Source organism: Perognathus longimembris, chromosome 1, assembly GCF_023159225.1.
Source record: "Perognathus longimembris pacificus isolate PPM17 chromosome 1, ASM2315922v1, whole genome shotgun sequence".
Classification (NCBI taxonomy): Eukaryota; Metazoa; Chordata; class Mammalia; order Rodentia; family Heteromyidae; genus Perognathus; species Perognathus longimembris.
In genome coordinates, this window is record NC_063161.1 from 15,416,061 (window position 1) to 15,438,767 (window position 22,707).

Below are 22,707 nucleotides of genomic sequence, written 5' to 3' on the forward strand. Positions count from 1 at the left end.
CTCACTCTCTTTACCATTGTAAGTCACATCATTAATCACTACAATCACCCCCTCATACCTCTTTGACTTCACCCTCCCCCTCCCTCTCCTCCTTCTCTCTCCCTCTCCCTCCCTCTCTCTCATCCCCCTCTCTCTGCCTATTTCCTTGTCAAAACCACAGTCCTGATCACATTCCAAGTCTTTGTTGACGCTATGCCCTCCTGTAGCTACAAAATGCACAACTTCAGTAGTCTGCATTAATTTCATGGCTATGAATCTCAAATGCCTTTGCAGGTGTGGTGGCAAACGTATTTCCCCTTTCATACCATTATCTCTGTCTTTGCTTGGCTCCATTCTCATTCTCAGTGATGGCCTTGTTTCCCCACATTACAGGTTAAGCTGACACAGTGAGAAAAGAACTTAGACCCTCATCCCACCTTCCTAACTCTCCCCTTTCCCACCCATCATCTAAGACATTATCCTTGACCTTACTGTCCAGAGCCCTCAGCATCTCACAGAATCCCCCAGCATGAATTCTGGCCTCTCAACACCACCATCATCTGCTGAAGATCTGCTCGTTTGAAAAGAAACTTTCTCCTCACTTCATGTAGCCTCCAGCCACTGCCCTATTTCTTTACAACTCTTCATAGCAAAGCTGCTCAACAAGAATTTGCTTATCTCCACAGCATCCAATTTGTATCCTCTGACTCTTTCTTAATACCACTTCAGTCAGGGATTTTATCTCTACCCACTTCACCAAAACCGTTCTTATCGAAATCACCTTTAACTTCCACTCATCTGGAAATCCATGGACAATCCTCAATTTTCACCTTACTTGACTTTCAACATTTAACCTAGATAATCGCTCCACTTCTTGGTAAGGCTTTTTAAACTTTCAACACATGGCAGATCTGGTTTTCTCCATCATTGCTTGCCATTCTTTCTTGGCCTTTTTGGCTAGTGGTTTGTGTCCTCAGTGACACAAACCAATTTACTACAGTATTAAAATGCTCTGGGTCCTGACCCTTGACTTCTTCCCTTTTCCATCTTTAGCCATCACTTAGTATCTTCAGAGATTGGCTTCTGAACAGATATCCCAAATCCATAATATACAGCATCCGTACATTCATCTATATATTTACAATTACAATTATTTTTAGGTTGCTTATAACACCTACTACACTGTAAATGTCATGTAAATCATTGTTACACCATATTGTTTAGGGAATAACTACAAGAAAAGTGTCTGTATATGTTTTTCATAAATGAAATTTTTTCTCTCAATATTTTAGATCTATGACTGGCTGAATCCAAGAATGGGAAGTCTGATAATACCAAGTTTCAACTGCATTTCTTCCTTTGCTCAAATCTTTTCGTCTAAGAGGATAATGCATATGTCAACATATATTGACTTTAAATCTTCCAAACCAATCTTCCAGACTCCACAAAGGCTTGTCCCACACTTGGCATTTCACCCATGCTCAATAATATATCCACAATCAAACTTCTGATTGCAGCATCACCTCCACCCCCAAATCAACAAATCTGCTCCCTCTGTAGCATTCTCCATTAGTTGATACTCAGCCCTTTTCTTCAACCAAAAAACTTTGGAAGCATACTTAGTTCTTCTTTCTCACGTATCCAATATCCAATTCATTGGAGAATTCTGTGTGCCTAACTTTAAAATATACCCAGGAATCCATATTCTCCATCACTTATCTACTACACTTAGTCAGGGTTACCTCCAATTTTCCACTAGTTAATTTTTTTTCTGGTATAACTTTTTCCCCTGTATCCACGTCCCCTAGCATTTGCTGTCAGACAACAAAAAGAAGTGATTCTGTTAATGATGTCAGATCATGGGATGAATTTTATAAAATTTCCCATTTCACATAAGGTTGAATTGCCTACAAGTCTCTGAACCATCTGGTTCTCACTGACTTCACTGAACTGATTTTCCTCCTCACCCCATTCCAGGTTCATGGGCCTCTGTGCTAGTCTTCTAATAGTGTGATTTGCTATAGGGCTTATCCACTGGCTAGCCCTCTGCTGGAATGCGGTTCTAAAACCCAAAGTATTTGCTCAGCAACTTAATAGTCTTTGCTCATCAATCTCACCTATGATGCAGTTTTTCCTGGTCACTATTTCAAATTGTAACACACTCTTACTTCCTGATTCCTCTTTTTTTTTTTTTTTCTTTTGCCTGTCCTGGGGCTTGGGACTCAGGGCCTGAGCAGTATCCCTGGGTTCTTTTTACTCAAGGCTAGCACTCTACATCTTGAGCCACAGCACCACTTCTGGCTTTTTCTGTTTATGTGGTGCTGAGGAATCAAACCCAGGGCATGATGCATGCTAGGGAAGCACTCTACCGATAAGCCACATTCCCAACCCCTCCTCTGTTGTTTTTTTTTTTTTTTTTTTCTCAAATTTTTATTATCAAACTGACGTACAGAGAGGTTACAGTATCATACGTTGGGCATTGGATACATTTCTTGTACTGTTTGTTGCCTTGTCCCTCATGCCCTCCCCCCCTTTCCCTCCCCCCCCCAGGTGTTCAGTTCACTTACACCAAACAGTTTTGCAAGTATTGCTTTTGTAGTTATTTCTCTTTTTTTACCCTGTGTCTCTCGAATTTGGTATTCCCTTTGAATTTCCTACTTCCAATACCAGTAAACACGGTTTCCAATATACTCAGATAAGATTACAGAGATAGTGTAGGTACAAACATAGGAAGGTGATACAAAACATCATCAATAATAGAAACTACACATACACATAGGACGTTGAAAGTATTTACAACTGTGATATATCACTTGTTTCCATAACATGGAGTTCATTTCACTTAGCATCATCTTATGTGTTTCTAAGGGTATAGCTATTGGGCCTTGTGATGCTCTGCTATGGCTTGCCTAAACCTGTACTAATTATTCCCAATAAGGGAGGCCATAGCGTCCATGTTTCTTTGGGTCTGGCTCACTTCACTTAGTATAACTTTTTCCAAGTCTTTCCATTTCCTTACAAATGGAACAATGTCATTCTTTCTGATAGAGGCATAAAATTCCATTGTGTAAATGTACCACATTTTCCTGATCCATTCATCTATGGAGGGGCATCTGGGTTGGTTCCAGCTTCTCGCTATGACAAACTGTGCTGCGATGAACATTGTTGTGCTGGTGGCATTACTGTGATTTTGTTTGTGGGCTTTTGGATAGATACCCAACAGTGGGGCTGCTGGGTCATAGGGGAGTTCTATATTGAGCCTTCTGAGGAATCTCCATACTGCTTGCCAGAGTGGCTGAACCAGTTTACATTCCCACCAACAATGAAGTAGGGTTCCCTTTTGGCCACATCCCCTCCAACAATTGTTATTGTTAGTTTTCTTGATATATGACATTCTTGCTGGGGTGAGATGGAATCTCAATGTTGTTTTGATTTGCATTTCCTTTATGGCCAGTGATGTAGAGCATTTTTTCATATGTCTATTGGCCATTCTAATTTCCTCATCAGAGAAGTTTCTTTGTAAGTCTTTAGCCCACTTGATGAGGGGGCTATTGGTTCTTTGCAGTTTTGTTTTGGAAGAAGGTAATTTTTTTAGTTCTGCATATATTTTAGAGATGAGGCCTTTGTCTGTTGAATGTCCGGTAAAGATCTTCTCCCAGTCTGTGGGCTTTCTGTTTATCTTGAGAGCTATGTCCTTTGCCGTGCAGAAGCTCTGGAGTTTGATGCAGTCCCATTTGTCCAACCTTTCTTTGATTTGTAGCCTTTCAGGGTCTTTGTTAAGGAAGTTCTGTCCTGTGCCAAGGAGCCCAAGTGTTTCTCCTACTCCTTCCTTTAGTGTCTTCAGGGTGCCTGTTTTGATTTCAAGGTCTTTAATCCATTTGGAATTGATTTTGGTGCAGGGTGATATATAAGGATCTAGTTTTAGTTTGTTGCATGTGTTGAGCCAGTTTTGCCAGCACCACTTGTTAAAGAGGCTATCTTTCTTCCATACTATTGTTTTAGCTCCTTTATCAAAGATTAAGTAGGCATAGTTCTGTGGGTTTAATTCTGGGTCTTCAATTCTGTTCCATTGGTCTTCAGGCCTGTTCCAGTGCCAATACCAAGCTGTTTTTATTACTATAGCTTTATAATACAGCTTGAAGTTGGGTATTGTAATTCCTCCAGCACTGTTCTTTCTGCTTAGGAGTGTTTTTGCTATTCTAGGTCTTTTATTGTTCCATATGAATATCTGGATTGCTTCCTCTATTTCATTAAAGAATGGTGTTGGGATATTAATGGGTATTGCATTGAATTTGTAGATAGCCTTTGGCAATATTGCCATTTTGATTACATTAATCCTCCCAATCCAGGAGCATGGGAGGTTTTTCCATTTTCTTAGTTCTGACTTAATTTCATTTTTCAAGCTTTTAAAGTTCTCTTCAAAGAGGTCTTTCACTTCTTTGGTTAAGGTTATTCCTAGGTATTTTATGTTTTTGGGGGCTATTGCAAAAGGAGTTGCTTTCCTGATTTCAGCCTCGGTCTTCGGGTTGTTAGCATAGAGAAAGGCCGTTGATTTTTGAAGGTTTATTTTATATCCTGCAACTTTGCCAAAGTTTTGTATCAGCTCTAGTAGCTTGGGGGTAGAGTCTATGGGATTCTTTAGGTATAGGATCATGTCATCTGCGAAGAGAGAAAGTTTAACTTCATCTTTTCCTATTTGGATCCCCTTTATATTCTCTTCTTGCCTAATTGCTCTGGCTAGGAATTCTAGTACTATGTTGAAGAGCAGGGGAGAGAGTGGACATCCCTGCCTTGTTCCTGATTTTAAAGGGAATGGCTTTAGTTTTTCACCATTTAGAGTTATGCTTGCTGTTGGTTTGTCATAAACTGCCTTGATTATATTCAGGAATGTTCCCTGGAATCCCAGTTTTTCCAGGGCTTTTAGCATAAATGGGTGCTGGATTTTATCGAACGCTTTTTCCGCATCCAGCGATAAAACCATGTGGTTCTTTACCTTGCTCCGGTTGATGTGGTGGATTACATTAATTGACTTGCGTATATTAAACCAGCTTTGCATCCCTGGGATGAATCCAGTTTGATCGTGGTGTATGATTTTTTTGATGACCTGTTGAAGTCGATTGGCCAGAATTTTGTTGAGAATTTTTGCATCTATGTTCATCAGGGAGATTGGTCTGTAGTCCTCTTTCCGTGATGAATCTCTGCCTGGTTTTGGGATGAGGGTTATACTGGCTTCATAAAATGAGTCTGGCAGTGAACGTTCTCTTTCAATTTCATTGAAGAGTTTGAGAAATATTGGAGTGAGTTCTGTTTTGAAGGCCTTGTAGAATTCTGCGGTGAATCCATCTGGACCTGGGCTTTTCTTGGATGGGAGATCATTTATTGCTGTTTCTATTTCAAAACTGGATATGGGTCTTTTTAGAAGGTTTAAGTCTTCATAGTTGAGTTTGGGGGTATCAATTTTTTCTAGGAAATCATCCATTTCTTCCAAGTTCTCGAATTTGTTGGCATAAAGGTTTGCAAAATAGTCCCTTATTATTTTCTGAATTTCGGTTATTTCTGTGGTGATGCTACCTGTTTCATCTCTTATCTTGTTTATTTGAGTGTGCTGCCTTCGTTCTTTGGTCAGGTTTGCCAGGGGTCTGTCTATCTTGTTGATTTTTTCAAAGAACCAACTCTTTGTTTTGTTGATTCTTTCGATGGTTTTTTTCGTCTCTAATTGATTTAATTCTGATTTGATTTTAATTATTTGCTTCCGTCTATTGACTTGGGGTTTTGCTTGCTGTTCTCTCTCCAGAAAATTAAGGTGCTTCCTTAAATTACTGAGTTGCTGTTTCTCCAGTTTGTTGATGTATGTACTCAGAGATATAAATTTTCCTCTGAGTACTGCCTTTGCTGTGTCCCAAAGGAGCTGGTACTTTGTGCCCTCAACTTGGTTGAAGTCCATAAACATTTGAATTTCTGTTTTAATTTCTTCAATGATCCACTGATGGTTCAACAGTGTGTTCTTTAGTCTCCATGAATTGTGGGATTTTCTGTGGTGGCTGAATGATTTGAGCTCTAATTTTATTCCATTGTGGTCTGAAAGAATGCAGGGAATGATTTTGATACTTCTGAATTTGTACAGATTTTCTTTGTGCCCTAAGATGTGATCTATTTTGGAGAATGTTCCGTGTGCTGCCGAAAAGAATGTGTATTCTGTCCTTGCTGGGTGGAATATTCTGTAGATGTCGATTAAGTCTAGTTGGTCTATGCAATTGTTTAGTTCTGTGGTTTCTTTGTTCAGTTTTTGGCGTGTTGATCTGTCCAGAGGTGATAGTGGAGTGTTAAAGTCCCCCACTATCATTGTGTTTGGGTCTATGAATGTTTTTAGAGCCAGTAGTGTTTGTTTGATGAAGTTGGGTGCTCCTGCATTTGGCGTGTAGATATTTAGGATGGTTATTTCTTCCTGTTGGAGAGATCCTTTTACTAGTATGTAGTAACCTTCTTTGTCTCTTCTTAGCTTTTTTAATTTGAAGTCAATTTTGTCTGATACTAGGATTGCAACTCCAGCCTGCTTATGGGGGCCATTTGCTTGATAGATTTGTTTCCAGCCTTTCACTTTTAGAAGATGTTTACTTTTGCTGGATAGATGTGTCTCTTGGAGGCAGCAGAAAGATGGATCTTGATTTTTGATCCAAGTTATGAGCCTATGTCGTTTGATTGGAGAATTAAGTCCATTAATGTTGACAGTTAGGATTGAGAGGTGATCGTTTGTTCCTTTCATTATCACTGTCTTGTTTAAAGCTGTGTCTTCCCATTTCTTGATCTAGTGTTTACTAATTAGGGTTCATTTCTCTGTCTGTGTTGGGATCTTGATTATTTTCCCTGTATAGTACGTCTTTAAGGATTTTGTGTAAAGCTGGTTTGGTGGAGATATATTGTTTCAGTTTTTCCTTATTGTGGAAGACTTTTATTTGACCTTCGGCTATGAAGGAGAGTTTGGCGGGGTACAGAATTCTTGGTTGGTAGTTATTTTTATTTAGAGTTTGGTATACTTCATTCCAGGCTCTCCTTGCTTTCATGGTCTCTGCTGAGAAGTCTGGGGTAATTCTGATTGCTTTTCCTTTATATGTGATTGTTTTCTTTGCCCTAACAGCTTTGAGTATTTTTTCCTTGCACTCTGCTGAAGCTGTTTTGTTCACAATGTGTCGGTGGGAAGTCCTATTCTGGTCTGGTCGATTTGGGGTTCTAAATGCTTCTTGTATCTGTATAGGCCTTTCCTTCTGGATGTTTGGGAAGTTCTCAGCTAATATTCTGTTAAATAGGTTGCCTATCCCATTAACCTCTTTCTCCAAGTTTTCCTCAATACCTATTATCCTTAAATTGGGCTTCCTGATTGTGTCTTGAATCTCCTGTAGCGATCTGTTTTGTTGCTTGGACTGGATTTGTATTGATTTTTGATCTTTCTCCATAGAATCTAAGGAATCTTCAGCTCCTGAGATTCGATCCTCTGCTTCAGTTAGTCGGGACTGTAGGCTAGCTACTTGATTTCGAATCTCTTTTCCTTCTGACTGGTCTTTCCTGATGATTTCCATGTCATTTCTTAGGTCCTGTATGGACTTCTTTACTTCATTAACTTCATTACTTTGGTTTTGAGTGTTGTCTCTCAAATCTTTAAGTTGGGTAGCTATCTTTTCATTTGACTCTTGAAGCTCACTTATCTTTCTATTTGTGGATGCCATGAAATTCTCCATTAATTTTTGCTTTGCCTCCTCACGCTCTAACATAATTGACTGAAGAGATTCAAACTTTTCATTTATCATGTTTATCAGTAAACTTTGTAGAGCATTTTGAGGGTTTTCTTCTATGTTTTTGATTGACTGCTCTGCTTCCTGCTTGTTTTGGGTGGGGGATAAGACTTCATTGTTTGCCATCTTTCTTGTGTTTCTTCTGCCCATTTGAATTGGGAATGCCAGTCTACCAGCACCTGTGAGCACTGTTTAAGACCCAAAGCAGCCCTTACCAAGCACTGTTGTGTAAATCTTACAATTTCACAATTATATACAGATAACTTGTATACCTGTCTATAAAGTTAGATTTGGTGTTCCTAAAGAATACAATTTCAATATGACGTCTGATCCTGGGCCCTGTATTCAGTAGTTACTTATTTACTGTTACAACCTTATACGCAATTCTTGTTTTTATATTAAGTTCTTTTAGGACTGGCTTTCTCTATGAACCCCTTTGATTCACTCGTATTAAGCTGGGATATCCTCTATCCAATAACCAGGAGTCAATGGAACCTGGAGGTCCAGGCAGTAAGTCAGGAGGGTAAGTTGGAGGTAGTAAAGAGAATAGAGTAAAGTGTATTGGGGGGGTGGTGGTGATTTTGGTTTAGTTTCAGTGACGTGGAAATGTGGAGAAGAGTAGAATCAGTAGAAAGAACATTGATAAAATGACAGACACTGGAGAGTTAGCAGAAAAGGGTGTAGGTGTTATTTATAGGAAAGTAATTTTTAAAGGAAGAGGACGCAACGAGAGAAATGAAGTAAAAATACTGGAAGACAGATACACAAAACAGAGAAAAATTATTTAACAAGGAAGCATAAGTAAATAAAAAGGAAAATAACAGAAAAGGAACAACCCAAGCAAATAAACAAACACAAAAAAAAAACTTGATAAAACAAACCAGTAAAAATGGAAAAAAAAAAAAAAACAGCCAATGATGTTTCAGGTGTGAAAAAATTAAAAAGAAAATTTAAAAGAAAAGTTAAAAAAAATGTTTGAAAAGAAAAAGAAACCAGTCTCTGGTTTCCCTGCAATGGACTGCAGTCTATTTTCCTGATTGGCTGGTTTGACTTGATTTCAGTTGGCAAGGGGTGGATCTGTTCTGACCTTCTCCCCTGTTGGTGCAATCGTGGGTCTCTGAGGTTCGCACAGCTTGCAGGCAGGCCTTGGGCGTCCTCTGTCGATGGGGACGTGGGCAGTCACAGGATCTGTGGCTCCTCTGTCTGCTGTGGGGCCGCTGCCTTTGATGCCTGGACTTAACTAGACTGTGAACTCAGCAGAGCGTGGCGCCTCTGGCCTGTTTTGCTCCACTAAGAGTTGCTTGCCTGAGGGAGGCGGCCTCCTTGGCATAGGTAGCTATGGAATGCAGCTCCGTTTTGGGCTGGGAATTAGTTTCCTCTGTGACGGGACCGTTTAGCTGTCCCCGGAACTGTTTGTTCCTCCATCTGTTGTTTCCGTGCCCCTGGTAGCTGCTCGCAGCTTTTGCTTTAAGTTTAGAAGTTCCGGCGGGGAGGGCGGGGCTTCTCTGGCTAAGCCCCGGACTCGCCTCCCACCAGGGCAGGGGGCGTTCTTCTGGGCGGAGCTGGTTCTCACTGATTCCGCCCCTCCTGCCCTTTTCAAAGATGGCTTTTTTGACCTCGCTTTCCCCAGGCCCGCTTCAGTTCCAGTCTGGTCTGACCCTATGCCAGTGGCAAAGATGGCGCTTTGCTCTGGCGGTGGGGACAGGGATGCCTTCCAGAAGCTGGATTGTGGGCACAAGCGAGAATAATTTTTTTTTTTTGCGGGGTACTCACGCTGTCTCCGCGATGTCAGGTCCTCCGTGCTCGGCTGCCGTCTGGAGTATTTCTCGCTTTAGCTGCGCGGAGTGCGGGGGGCTGTGCCCGGCACTGTGCCTGTGCCGGAGCCGGCGCTGGCGCCGCGGCGGGACGCGGCGGGAGCTCAAAACTGTGTTTTCAGACCAGCAAAGTCGATTTTTCCTTCCTGTTCAGAATCCCTGTACTGTTAGAACTTACTTTGGCTGTCTTTCTCGGAGAAACAGTTTCTATGAGGTGAGAAAACTACGATATCGGAGGGAGCTCTGCAGGGCTCAGCTGCTCCTCCGCCGTCTTCCCCTGTGCATCCCCTCTGTTGTTTATTTTAATCCATAATAATTTAGCCTGTCCTAAGTACTATAGATATATTATATGTAGTTATGTAAAATTACATATGGTTATAACTACAATGTAGTTATATACAGGAAAATATGATATATACTATATAGTTTATATATTATGCTGATTTATAATCTCTCAGCTAATAGTGGAATATCCTAATGGCAGAAACTTTTTGTGTTCTTTGTTAACAGCTATATCTCAAGAACTTGTTGAAAGAAAGGCAGAGCAATTAAAAAGGGATCATAGAGCTGTGAGGCAGGACGTCATGTCTATAAGCCTAGCTACTCAGGAAGCTGAGATCTGGGGATTGACGTTCAAAGGGAGCCCAGGCAGGAAAGTCTGCGTGAAACTCTTTTCTCCAATTAAGTACCTCCAAGCGAAGCCAAAACTGGAGCTGTGGTTCAAGTGATAGAGTGTTGGCCTTAAGCAACAAAGGTGACAGGCAGCACCCAGGTCCTAAGATCAAGCCCCAGAACTGGTACCCCCCAATTAAAAAGCTATTATAATAACCTATACCTATATCTATAAAAAGCTATTCTAATAAAAAAAGAGAGCTAACAAAAGTCCATTTCCAGTTTAGTCCTACCCTACAAACACTTACTAGAAGCATAAAGAAGAATGATCCCCCAAATCCCTGATCTTTCAGAGGAGACTAGGCAATTTCAAAAAACACACAAAAAAAATAACAAAGCAAAAGCAGGGTATTCTAGAGAGAAGAACATGTGTAAAGGGTGGGAGATGTGAAATGCTATCATGTATTCATCATGTATTGCAAATGAAAGCAGGAGACACATTCTCCTGAGTAAGGTTTGAGCGAGGGAAAGTGCCAGGCACGCAGGTGAAGACTTGGCTACCGACAGCAGTAAGCCCATCTTCTGAACATTAGAGGCAAAGGTGGAAGACTGGGATTTGAATGTGATACAGTAGAAGATAAAGGATCAGAAACCTCAGGTTGGCCCCTGCTCAAGGGCCTGGAGATTTCTTGGAGAAGCTGGGGAACAAGGTTCCTTGCTTAGAAAGAAAATGTAGTGTCATGTGGTAAGAGGTGAATGAATGCTTTTTGTGTGTGTGTGGGGGGGGGTCTGTATGATCATTTGCTAGGACACAACGAAGAAGAATCAGGATTGGATGGGAGTTATTCTAAATGACTTCTGAAGTCCTTTGTTGTCTAAAACCACCCAACACCACCTAGTAGGAACACTGTCTTGTTCGCTGATTATTTCCTCGGTTCTCAAAACAACGCCTAGGATACATATATAGCAATAGCGCACTAAGTGCTTGCTGAGTAAATGCATGGATGAATACTTAAAAGAGCTTTTCACCCAAATCCATACATAAACCTTCTAGGTAGAATTGCTAGATGTAAGATAGAATCACTTCTATGTCTTTTTTCCCTTCCTTCCTTCCTTCCTTCCTTCCTTCCTTCCTTCCTTCCTTCTTTCTTTTTTTTTTTTTTTGGCAGGGCCTGGGGCTTGAACTCAGGGTCTGGGCTCTTTCCCTGAGCCTCTCTGTGCTCAAGGCTAGCACTCCACCACTTGAGCCACAGCCCCACTTCCAGCTTTTTCTGTTTATGTGGTACTGAGGATTTGAATCCAGAGCTTCATGCACGCACGGCGAGTACTCTATCACCAAGCCACATTCCCAGCCCATTTCTATGTCTTTTGAGAGACCACAAATGATTTCCAGAAGCCTTGAAACTTAATTTTATACCTTCAGTCTTTGTCCTTGACCTCAGGAGAGGGGAGGGGAGCAAACTAACCAGGATAACTCAGCCTTCAAAGTGGGTATTTTTAGCTTGAATTTTTCCCCCCCCCGCTGGGATATCTTAGAGTAAATCATCATAATAATGGCCAAGTTTCTGTTTTAGTTTTTATTCACTAAGCAAATATTTACCACCAATTCTCATTTAGATCCTACCATAGCAAGTAGATTATAATCTTAATCTCAATCTTCTCTGATATATCAGAGTCTTTCCTCTTCTTAGTCTTGGTGACATTTGGTACTGATGGTAGTGAAGGGGGGGAGGGGAATAAGACTTCTAAAAAGTAAGTTTAACTATGATGAAAAGAAATACAGGCTATGTCAAGTTGCTGCTGAACTGTACCCCTGTGGAGTTCCCCTATACATTACCTGCATGGAAAACTTTGGTTTTGCCATTATTGGTTCCAGAAGAGCTTGCCTCCATGTTTAGTGACCTTCTGCCTGGTGGGAGTGAGGAATGCCTGACCACAGGCAGGCGACGACGTGACCCTGGGCGGCTTGCCACACTTCGCCGGTGATGGATTTGCAAGCGCTTTTCAGCCCCATGAATAGATAAACTTAAACCTGTAGGGAGAAATAGCACCATTAGAAAGGCTACATACAGTGCAAAATACATTCTAGCCTAAAAAATTCAGAGAGCAGAAACAACTCTGTTTCAAATGCTTCACATACACTGGTGATACTGGAACTGTGATTTTTTTTCACAATATGAACTGAACATTACTTAGTTCAAAATAGACATCCTTAGTTACCATAACAAGACTTTTATGAATGCAGATTTGATGAAATGCTAATATTCTCATTAAAATTCTTTCCAAAAATCCCAGAAAAATATGCATATATTTGGCATGCAGTTTTCAAAAGCTATGGTACTTAGGAATTGTTATAGGGATACCTCAAATTCAATAAAAACCAAAGCTATACTCCTTGGCATTCACAAATAGGCCAGAGTTTGACAACTGAGCTCATATTTACAACTCTGAAAACATAGAACTATGTGTACTTTTAGAAAGAAATGATTTAAGGTAACTTCTAACATACCAAAAATAAAAATAAAGTAAAAAAGTATAATGAGCAAGGTACCAATGGCTCATGCCTGTAATCTCAGCTACTCAGGGGGTTGAGACCTAAGGATCAAGGTTCACAGCCAGCCTGGATAGTAAAGTAGTCCATGAGACTCTTATTTTTTGTTGTTGTTATTGTTTCTGCTTTGGGATTTAAAAAAAAAATTTATTATCAAACTGATGTACAGAGAGGTTACAGTTTCATACGTTAGGCATTGGGGCTCTTATTTTTTTTTAACCATCAAAAAGTCAGAAGTGAAGCTGTGGCTGAACTGGTAGTGTGCCAGCCTAAAGCATAAAAAGATAAGGAATAGCACCCAGGCCCTAACTTCAAGCTCAAGAATTGGCTGGCGCCTGCCTGCATGCATATATATGTGCACACGCACGCACACGCACACACATGCACACACACACACAATGTATATCATAGGAAAAAAGATTAGAAATAAAAAGTAATTCATGGGTATAATTAAGACAAGATGGAAATAAGGAAGATGAGTATTTTTCACAGGAATTTCAGAAGAGCTCTTAATGCCTGAGCAAATCCTTCCAAGTCCTCCAAGAATTAAGAGGCCTCTGAGGTACTGCTAAAGGCCTAGCCTACCAGAACTCTATACACAAGGGCCATGACTGCGAGAATCAGCAATATGTAAATAAGTAGCTAGCACCCCTGATAGCAAATATACTCCAGACAATTGAAAGTGCTAAACTAGGCAAAGATTTAGAAATCAAATCCTAGAAATGAATCATCAGCTAATAAAGTACACCATCTGATTTGGTCTTGAGTTCTTTATAAAAAATGTTGACACTGTTTATCTAGTAAATGCCAGGCAATGAGCTAACAGACAAATAATGGGTAATCTACATTTTAGAAATGACAAATCTGAGGTTCAAGAAATTACTTGTCCATGGTCATACAAAGAACGATTCAGGACCATTTTAAACTGTAGTTGTTTCCAATTAGGCTAGACAGCATGACAAATTAATGCAGAGATTGTTTTAGGTCTGTATTACCCTGAAACCTAAAGAGATATGCCTAGGTTAATACTGAAAGGTACAGAATGCTGACCCTTGAGTACTTGATCTCTTCTAGAACCCTCTCTACCCCTTTCCTCCTATTTTCTATGCTTAGCTCACCTATCAAGGACCTTTGTTGGTAAGAACCAGTTGGCACTGTCCTGTTCCCTTGAAGTCTTTCCAGTTTTTGAAGCCACTCCAGCCAACACTCTGGGTCTTTAATCTTTCAATGAGCCCTTACCATGCAAAATGAAAAACCCTTGAACTCTTGTTCACCTCCTGGTACACAGATGGCCTACTTCTCCCAGGAGTTCAAGAGTCTCTACTGGCAAAGATCCTATTTTGTACTCTTGTGACTCCTTCCTCAGCTCTGAACTAAATATTTTCCATATAACAGATGTGGTGCTTCCATCACTTCTCCCTCTTCCCCTCCCCCTTTGCCCTCTACATCGTGCAGACTCATCTATAACATAGGTAATGCAATGGTCAAATCAAGAAAATACATTATATTCAATGTACATCATGTAAAAATTGACTACATAACTTGAGTAGGGATGGGGGAATAACTAGGGATAATAAAGGAAGGGGTGACATTAATCAAAATGCATATGGTACTCAATCTGATTCATGGAACTGTAACCTCTTTGTACAACCACTTAATAATATAAATTTTTAGGGGCTGGGAATATGGCCTAGTGGCAAGAGTGCTTGCCTCCTACACATGAAGCTCTCGGTTCGATTCCCCAGCACCACATATATGGAAAACGGCCAGAAGGGGCGCTGTGGCTCAGGTGGCAGAGTGCTAGCCTTGAGCAGGAAGAAGCAAGGGATGGTGCTCAGGCCCTGAGTCCAAGGCCCAGGACTAAGGACTAAGTATGGTAGCATCACACCTGTAATCCCAGGAGGACTGCTATTCAAGACCAACTCAGACAAAAATATAAGACCTTATCTGAAAAACAAACTAAGAAAAAGAAAAAGAACTGGGGTTGTGATAAAGAGGTTGCCTACAAAGTGTAAAGCTCTGAGTTCAATACTCAGCTATAATAAAATAATGGAGGAGGAGGAAGAGAAAGAGAAAAAGGAGGAAGGAGGGAGGAGGGAGGAGGGAGGAGGAGGAGGGAGGAGGAGGAGGAGGAGGAGGAGGAGGAGGAGGAGGAGGAGGAGGAGGAGGCAAAAAAGAAAATGACAGTGAACACATTTACTTGAATAACAAATTTCTGGTTTAGTATTTCCTGTTTCATTATTACTTTCCCATCCTTCCTAGATTCCTGAGGCTTGAAACTTGGGTGCCTCTCTCACTTCCTTAGACAGCTTCGGTGCCAACTCAGCTGAGACAACAGGGCCAAAAGGTTGTAAACTTTCTGCTCTCCTTTATTTCCTACTTCAAATTATCTTTTCAAAATACTTTTACTACAAAAGCAATACTTGCAAAACTGTTTGGTGTAAATGAACTGAGCAACTCATGGGGGGGAAGGAAAAGGGGGAGGGAGAAGGGGGGAATGAGGGAGGAGGTAACAAACAGTACAAGAAATGTATCCAATGCCTAACATATGAAACTATAACCTCTCTGTACATCACTTTGACAATAAAAATTTAAAAAAAAACCCAACTACTTTTACTTCACGAGTGCTATCACCTACTAAACAAAGGTCACAAAGTCACAACTTTAGGAACCACCTTTACAGAAAAAGAGGGAAGTACACATCGTGGTTAAAATATAGGTGCTAAAATCAGTTTCTGGATTCAAAGCTTAGCTACATCATTTACTGCCTATGTTACCTAGTGTGAGAGATTTGATTTCTTGCCAATAAAATGTGGGTAAAACAGGTCAAACCTCATAGGAGATTAAATTAACAGCTCAGATTTCCATTCAGGTTGTCATATCTTATGCTTGTTTCTCAAAAACACTTTCTTATTATAGGATTTTATTCTCCATAGCATTGAATTCTTAGGTGACCTTTCTCTCTGGCCCATTTCCAAGGGGCATTATTCCTGACTGCTTTACACCGGGGCAGTGTTGACTGTGCAGTAGTGATTGGCTTTCATCTAAATGTCATTCCTGTGATTCTGCAGAGCCATGTGCCAGGGGAACATCTGTAGCTCTGTCAGTGTTTTACAACTTGCAGTAACAGTGTCTATACATCCCATCCCTCCCTTGTCATGGCTCAGGTAAATTACTTTTCAAACCAGGGGAAAACACTACCCTGAATATCCCCCACATGAGCAAACAAATAAAATGAAGCATTTATTCCTGGTGAAAAATCTAATAATCATCAGCCTAGATGCCCCTCAATGAATGAATGGGTCAAGAAAATGTGGGATATTTACACAATGAAATTTTACTCATCCGTTAGAATGATTTACTCATCCATTTGTAAGAAAATGGAAAGACTTGGAGAATATTATATTACATGAAGTAAGTCAGACCCAGAGAAACAAAGGTTGCATGGTTTCCAACCCCTGTGGCAGGTAGAATGTACCTTTAAATCTATAAGTGAACAGGTTGTGTGGTATGCAAGTGGTTACAAATGAATTAACAGAAGTATTAACTGAAGTAGAACAGACGCTATGGAGAGCTCAAATAGTATATTTTGTTTTTAGAATGACTAGGTCAAAGCCCAACAAAATCAGCACCAGTAAATGGGTATGTGCAAGGAGCGGGGAGAAGGGAGGTGAGTAGGGAGGAAATGCAGTTAAGAATTCCTGTAGGGGGGGTGGGGATATAGCCTAGTGGCAAGAGTGCCTGCCTCGGATACACAAGGCCCTAGGTTCAATTCCCCAGCACCACATATACAGAAAACGGCCAGAAGCGGCGCTGTGGCTCAAGTGGCAGAGTGCTAGCCTTGAGCAAAAAGAAAGCCAGAAACAGTGCTCAAGCCCTGAGCTTAAGCTCTGATTGGCAAAAAAAAAAAAAAAAAAAAAAAAAAAAAAAAAATCCTTGTATATACCACAAAATTATGGAAAGGAAGAGGTTGATCAAAGTAGGTGAGAATGTGGAAGGGGTGACAATGATCAAGATGCAGTCTATGCATAAGCTTTTATTAAGTGGCACCTCCTTTGTACAACAATAATTTTTTAAAACACAAAATGATAGAAATCACAGAACTAAAAAATATAATAATCTCCAGAAGAAAATATTTGTTTCTAGCTTATTCTTTGACAATAAAGTAGAAAAAACACCCCACAAGACTACTATTCCCTGCAACACTCATCAGAATGAAGGCAAAAATGCCCTGGGTGATACTTGGTTCCAGATTTACTTTTGAGAGAGGACTCCCTGAATATCCTCTCTTATAAATGCACAAAGAATTCTGTACAGATGCCCTATAAAACAGGATTAGACTGAGACCCTCCCATGTCTTAAGGAGGGAGGAAAAAAGCTCAAAAACAGAGTTGCACATAGGACAGGGAATGCCTTATATGACCTTAGCTTAGTATTGGTGCCATTAGAGGGCACAGAACTTGTGCCCCCTGTGCTCACCTGGGGTGAGCTCAGGTGAGCAGATTCTGAGAAGCTGTAAGCATCAGTGTAATTGGTAAGTAGCTGAGTATAAGTGCTTTCCAGAGAGCATCTGAGATCTAACTCATATTCAGCCTCAAGAGAGCTGATGATGATAGATGGCTGCTTAATCTCCATAGGCCTAACAAGTGGACTTGCTACAGTATCCTCCTCCAATACAGGTCATTAGGCAATGCATCTTTCTGTTTTTCTTCCCATATTGGCATCAGCATATTACACAAATCTGGCAGTGCTAACACATCAAAACCAGGAAGAACTTCCTGCCAAGATGTTGTCATCTCTAATTTTATGACAGTTGTACGTCTAAAACCATATTAGCTTAGCATTCGAACACTCTGACCAAAAGAGACTGAGATGCTAAATACTTAGATGTAAAGTACCTGGATTAACTTTTAGATCAATCTCAATATGAAAAATGTATAAAATCAGAAAGGGTGAGAGCATGAATACATGTTGAACCAGCATTGCTTGAATTCAGATGAAGTGGCATAGATAAATTACTAGTATTTTCTCTCTAGTTTCTTTATAGTCTTTTTTTGGGTAACTTCTTTCTCTCTTGATGTTGGTTATGAATTAAAGCCCCCTTTTCCTAACCCCTGCCTCAAAATTCTATGAGAAAGGCTTCATTACAGAAAGCCACACCTTCTGTGCCTTGGAGAGATTTCTCTGTACCTCCCAGACTAAAGAGAAAGTTTGCTCCCTGCTCTGTGGTTTCAGACTTAGTCATTGTGATTGCTTTGGCCAGGGGATATTTGTAGACATAATAAAAGCAGAGGTATGAAATTTGCTTCTGTGGTTTTGGCTTTGTTTCATGCTTCTTTCATCACTATAGAAAGCACATGGTCTCCAGTAACCACATCCTACAACTTGAACCAAGCCCCATGCAATCCAGCTGAGATCTGTGAAACACCAGTTCCTCTATAGACAGATCCCTGTGCAAAAGGGACAATGGTTTCTGGGAGTCAACGGTTGATATTTGGGGTGGTTGGGACATAGAAGAAGAAACCTGTTCAACACAAACCCAGTAACAGTCTTTATAAAGTAAAAATGAACAGTTCTAGGGAGCATAGTTTGGTCATAGGGATGAGTTCATAAGTAAAGCATCCTCCTTGCCTAAAATGTTCTCCTCCAGGCACTCAATCCAAAATATTATAGCATCAGCTCATTCACCCATTTTCTGAGAAATCCCCTTAGCCCTCCTCCTACTCTCCAAGCATCCGTTCCTGCATTATTAGCATCTACTATGAATCTACCTCAGAGCTTATCCACCTATAATAGGACCATCAGCATTTCTGTTCTCTGAACTTGGGGCCAGGACATCTTATTTAATGTCTACAACAAATAGGCACCAATTTAAATACTTCAAGAAAAGAATCGAAAGAGGGAAAGACAAAGCCTCCACTGTCATTTTTGCTTCTATGATTGCAGCGATTTTAGATTCCACATGCTGCATTAGGTCATGTGGTGTATGTCTTTCTATGCCTGGATTAGTTCATTTAACATAGCATCCGTCAGTGTATCCATAATGTAACAAATGACACTAGCAATTCTTCACTGTGGGTGAACTTTGTGAGGGTGGAGAAGATGGTAGGAATAGTCAAACTGCTCAAGACTCTGATTTACCACTTCATCTAGCTCCTACTCTCTTCCAAGGTTTCACCTATCCTTTCAAAGAGTGAACGCAGAAAACTACTCGTCCTAAAAATGTCAGCCTAATAAAGTTATGCAATCTGAGATAAGATATAGTTTACCATACCAAATTTAAATGTTACCTTGTAATGGTAAGTTCTTTAAAAACACTGTTGATTATCTTGAGTATTCCCTACCCCTCTCTAAGACAGCAAAACATTGTAATCATGTGTTAAGTACATGAATGTATTAACTATGTGATTAACTATATGGCATGGCTACTTTGGACAACAGTTTGGCAGTATCTACAAAGCTGAACCTGTTCTTATCACATGGCATGGCAGTTCTGTCCTGTGGCATTTACTCAGATGAGTTGAAACCTTATGTACACACAAAAACCTGAACCAGAATGTTGACAGAAGCTTGAGTCACAACTGCTAAAACGTGGAGGCAACCAAGATGCCCTTCTGTTGGTAAATGGATAAATAAAACTACAGTGCATTCACACAGTGAAATAGTCTTCAGTGCTAAAGGGAAATGAGCTCCCAAACCATGAAAAGACATGTGGGAGCCTTATAGAAGGTTATTATTGAGAATCAATGAATCCCAAAAGGCTACACATTGAATGATTCTAGTTATATATAAGGAAAAGGTAGAACTATAAAGAGAGTAAGAAGATCAGTGACTACCAGTGGAGGAGAGAGGAATACCTGCCTGGATCACAAGGTGTTCTCAGGCCAGTGAAACTCTTCTACAACAGTATTTCCCTGTCAGTATAAACTTGCCCAATCCTCAGCATGCGTAACACCCAAGTGAACCTCAGTGTAACCTGTGGGTGAGAGTACTAAATGTTCCAATATGAGATGGGAAGGTACAAATGGGGGAACCTGGGGTAGAGGATCCATGGGAACTCTGCACTCACCGTTCAATTTTGCTGAGAATCTAAAAAAAAGTTTATTTTTATTGCAGATGCTGCTTACTGTTGGAGAGGAAATAACACAGCAGGGCTTTCAGACACTGCTCACGGTGGGCAATTAGACAAAACCTCAAAACTTCACATCAAAACAAGAATGTTTCTCTCTACAAATATTAATTAATTCTCAATTCATTTAATTTCACTTTAACATCACAGGTTATTTCTTACTACTTAAAAAAAACATGATACTATTGGCAGATCCAATAATTCTACTTTTAGGAAGGTATCTCAGTAATCATACTAAGACTTACGTAAAAAGATGTTTCATTCAAAATTTCTTTTAGGACACAGGAAAGAAATAACAGATGGGCTTTTGTGTTGAGTGGATAATAGTGCATAGTCAGTATTATCTGTGTTGATTAATAAGCTATGATGGAATTCTGTATGAAAACTTCTGTTCTCTTTCAAAATGGAAATTTAAATTTATACCTCAAATATTTATGTTAAGGGATGAAGGAGGGTATTTGTACACAAATCACAATGTCTGACATGTAATAAGCACTGGCTAAACAGTACTTAATATCAAAATTCTAATTAGTAACCAGGGTATTAATATTGGAAACAAGAATATGTTTGTTAGTAGAGTAATAGTTAAATATGTCATGGTCTGCTCCTATGTTTGAAAGTCAATGAACATATACATAAAATTTAAAACAGTTTACTCACTTTGCTATTCATTTATTCAATCTATGCTTATCAAATGCCTTTGATATTTGGAGATTGATTTGTAAGAATACAGAACCACTGAGTATTAAGGTTAAAAGCAATGAGTTCCTAAGGCTTTTAGTCCCTCTTAACTCAGGAATGAGAAAAAGTTCTCTATTCTTCCCACTTTTATTCAGTATATTGCTAAAAATCATTAGGAAGACAAAATCAATAAGGAAGACAAAAAAAATAAAATGAATGTCAATAGGGAAGAAATCACATTATCCTTAGTTTCAGACAGTATGATCATTTACTTAAAGGACCCCAAAGATTCTACCAAAACAAATTTAAATCTGACAAATATTTTCAGTGAAGTAGAGAACACAAATCAACATTAAAAAATCAGCAGCTTTTCTATATATCTAGGCTGAGAAAGAAATCAGGAATAACCTTTAAAGAATTAACCTGGATGCAGGTGGATCACACCTATAAGCCTAGCTGCTACTCAAAATGAGATGGGATCACAGTTCAAAGCCATTCTGAGCAGGGATGTCTATGGGCCTCTTACCACCAATTAACTACAAGGAAGAAAGGAAGGAAGGAAGGAAGGGAAGGATGGAGGGAGGGAGGAAGAAAGAAAAGGGGAGGGAGAGGGGGAGGAAGGGAGGGAAGGAAGGAAGGGAAGAAAGGGAGAAAGGGAGGGAGGGAGGGAAGAAGGAAGGGAAGGGAAGGGAAGGGAAGGGAAGCGAAGTGAAGGGAAGGAAAGGAGCCAGAAATAGAGTTGTGGCTCTAGTAGCAGAGCACTGGCCTCCAACAAAAGAGCTCAGGGACCACACCCAGGCCCTGAAATGAAGCCCCAGAACAGGCATAGACACACATATCCTAATAGCCAAAAAAAATAAAAACTTAAAGACAAACCTAACCAATGAGGTGCATGATAATGAAAAGTAAAGCATAGAAGGAAGAAATTCAAGAATACACTACACAAAAGAAAGAACTTCCATATTCATGAACTGGTAGAATTAATATTGTGAAACATGCTGCACCGTCAGTAACAATCTACAGATTCAACACAACTTCCATAAAATTCCCAATGTCATTTTTCACAGAAATACAAAAACCAATCTTAAAAGTCATTTGGAAGCACAACAGATCATAAATGCCCTGAGCGAAAGAATAATGTTGGACAAATCACAATACCAAATTTCAAATTATAGCACAGAGACACAATAACAAAAACAGCATGGTACTGCCACAAAAACATACATTAAGACCAACAGAATATAATTGAACATCCAGAAATAAGCCCACATCTGATTTTTACAAAGATGCCAAAAGTCTATAGTAGAGAAAAGTTAGTCTGAATAGACAATCTTGATGAATACTATTTGTTGAATACAAATAATGTTGGAAAATACTGGATATCCACATGTAGAAGACTAAAAACCACTCTCACCTCGTATGAAAATCACTTGAAAATGGATCAAAGATTTTAATGTAAAACCAGAAACACTGACATTTCTAAAGGCAAACAGAGAAAGGCATTTAAGAGAGAGTCAGGGGTTCCTCAATGGCACCTCAATTTGCTCAGAAAATTTGAACAAGAATTGAAAAAGAGGATTGCAGCATATTAGAATGCTTTTTATAGCAAAGGAAACAATTCTAGAATGCTAAGAAAACTTATAGAAGTATACCTTTGCCAGTTATTTATAAATAATTAATATTCAGAACATGTAAATATCTCCAAAAATTAAACAATATAAGAATAAACATTTGAATAAGTAGGCAAGTTAAATGGACAGTTTTCAAACAACAAAGTACAAATGACTAGCCGATACATGAGGAAATGTTCTTGGTGCTTAGCCATAATGGAAAGGCAAGTAGAAAATAGTGGTGATTCCATCTTGTCCTGGTCAGCACACCACTATGAAGCAAATAAATAACATCACTGAAAATTTCTTAAAATTTCAGCTAGTCTAAGTTTGCCACCTGCTACCTTTCTTCTCCAATACTTTTTCATTTTGTCTCATTTGGGGAAAACTTTTGCCCTCTACTGCTCTAAATCACAATCTATAGTCTGCATTTCTCACTTTGCTTTACTCTATGAAAATCTAACTTATCCTAAATCTTTATATTCACACTCAGGGTAATACAGAGAGAATAGCTATGATTTCCTGTCACCTGGTAGAATTTTTT

The 22,707-nt window shown here is 39.7% G+C and overlaps 1 protein-coding gene across 3 annotated transcripts in view; it reads right to left on the reverse strand.

The window, feature by feature from the left end:
• The window catches only part of Ano4 (anoctamin 4), a 341,279-nt gene that overhangs the window by 166,090 nt on the left and 152,482 nt on the right, over window positions 1-22,707 (reverse strand). For all 3 annotated transcript variants that reach the window (XM_048357392.1, XM_048357385.1, XM_048357401.1), the window contains one exon: window positions 12,030-12,224. In XM_048357392.1, the coding sequence (XP_048213349.1) occupies window positions 12,030-12,224 (195 nt within the window). The remainder of the gene's footprint in view (window positions 1-12,029; window positions 12,225-22,707) is intronic.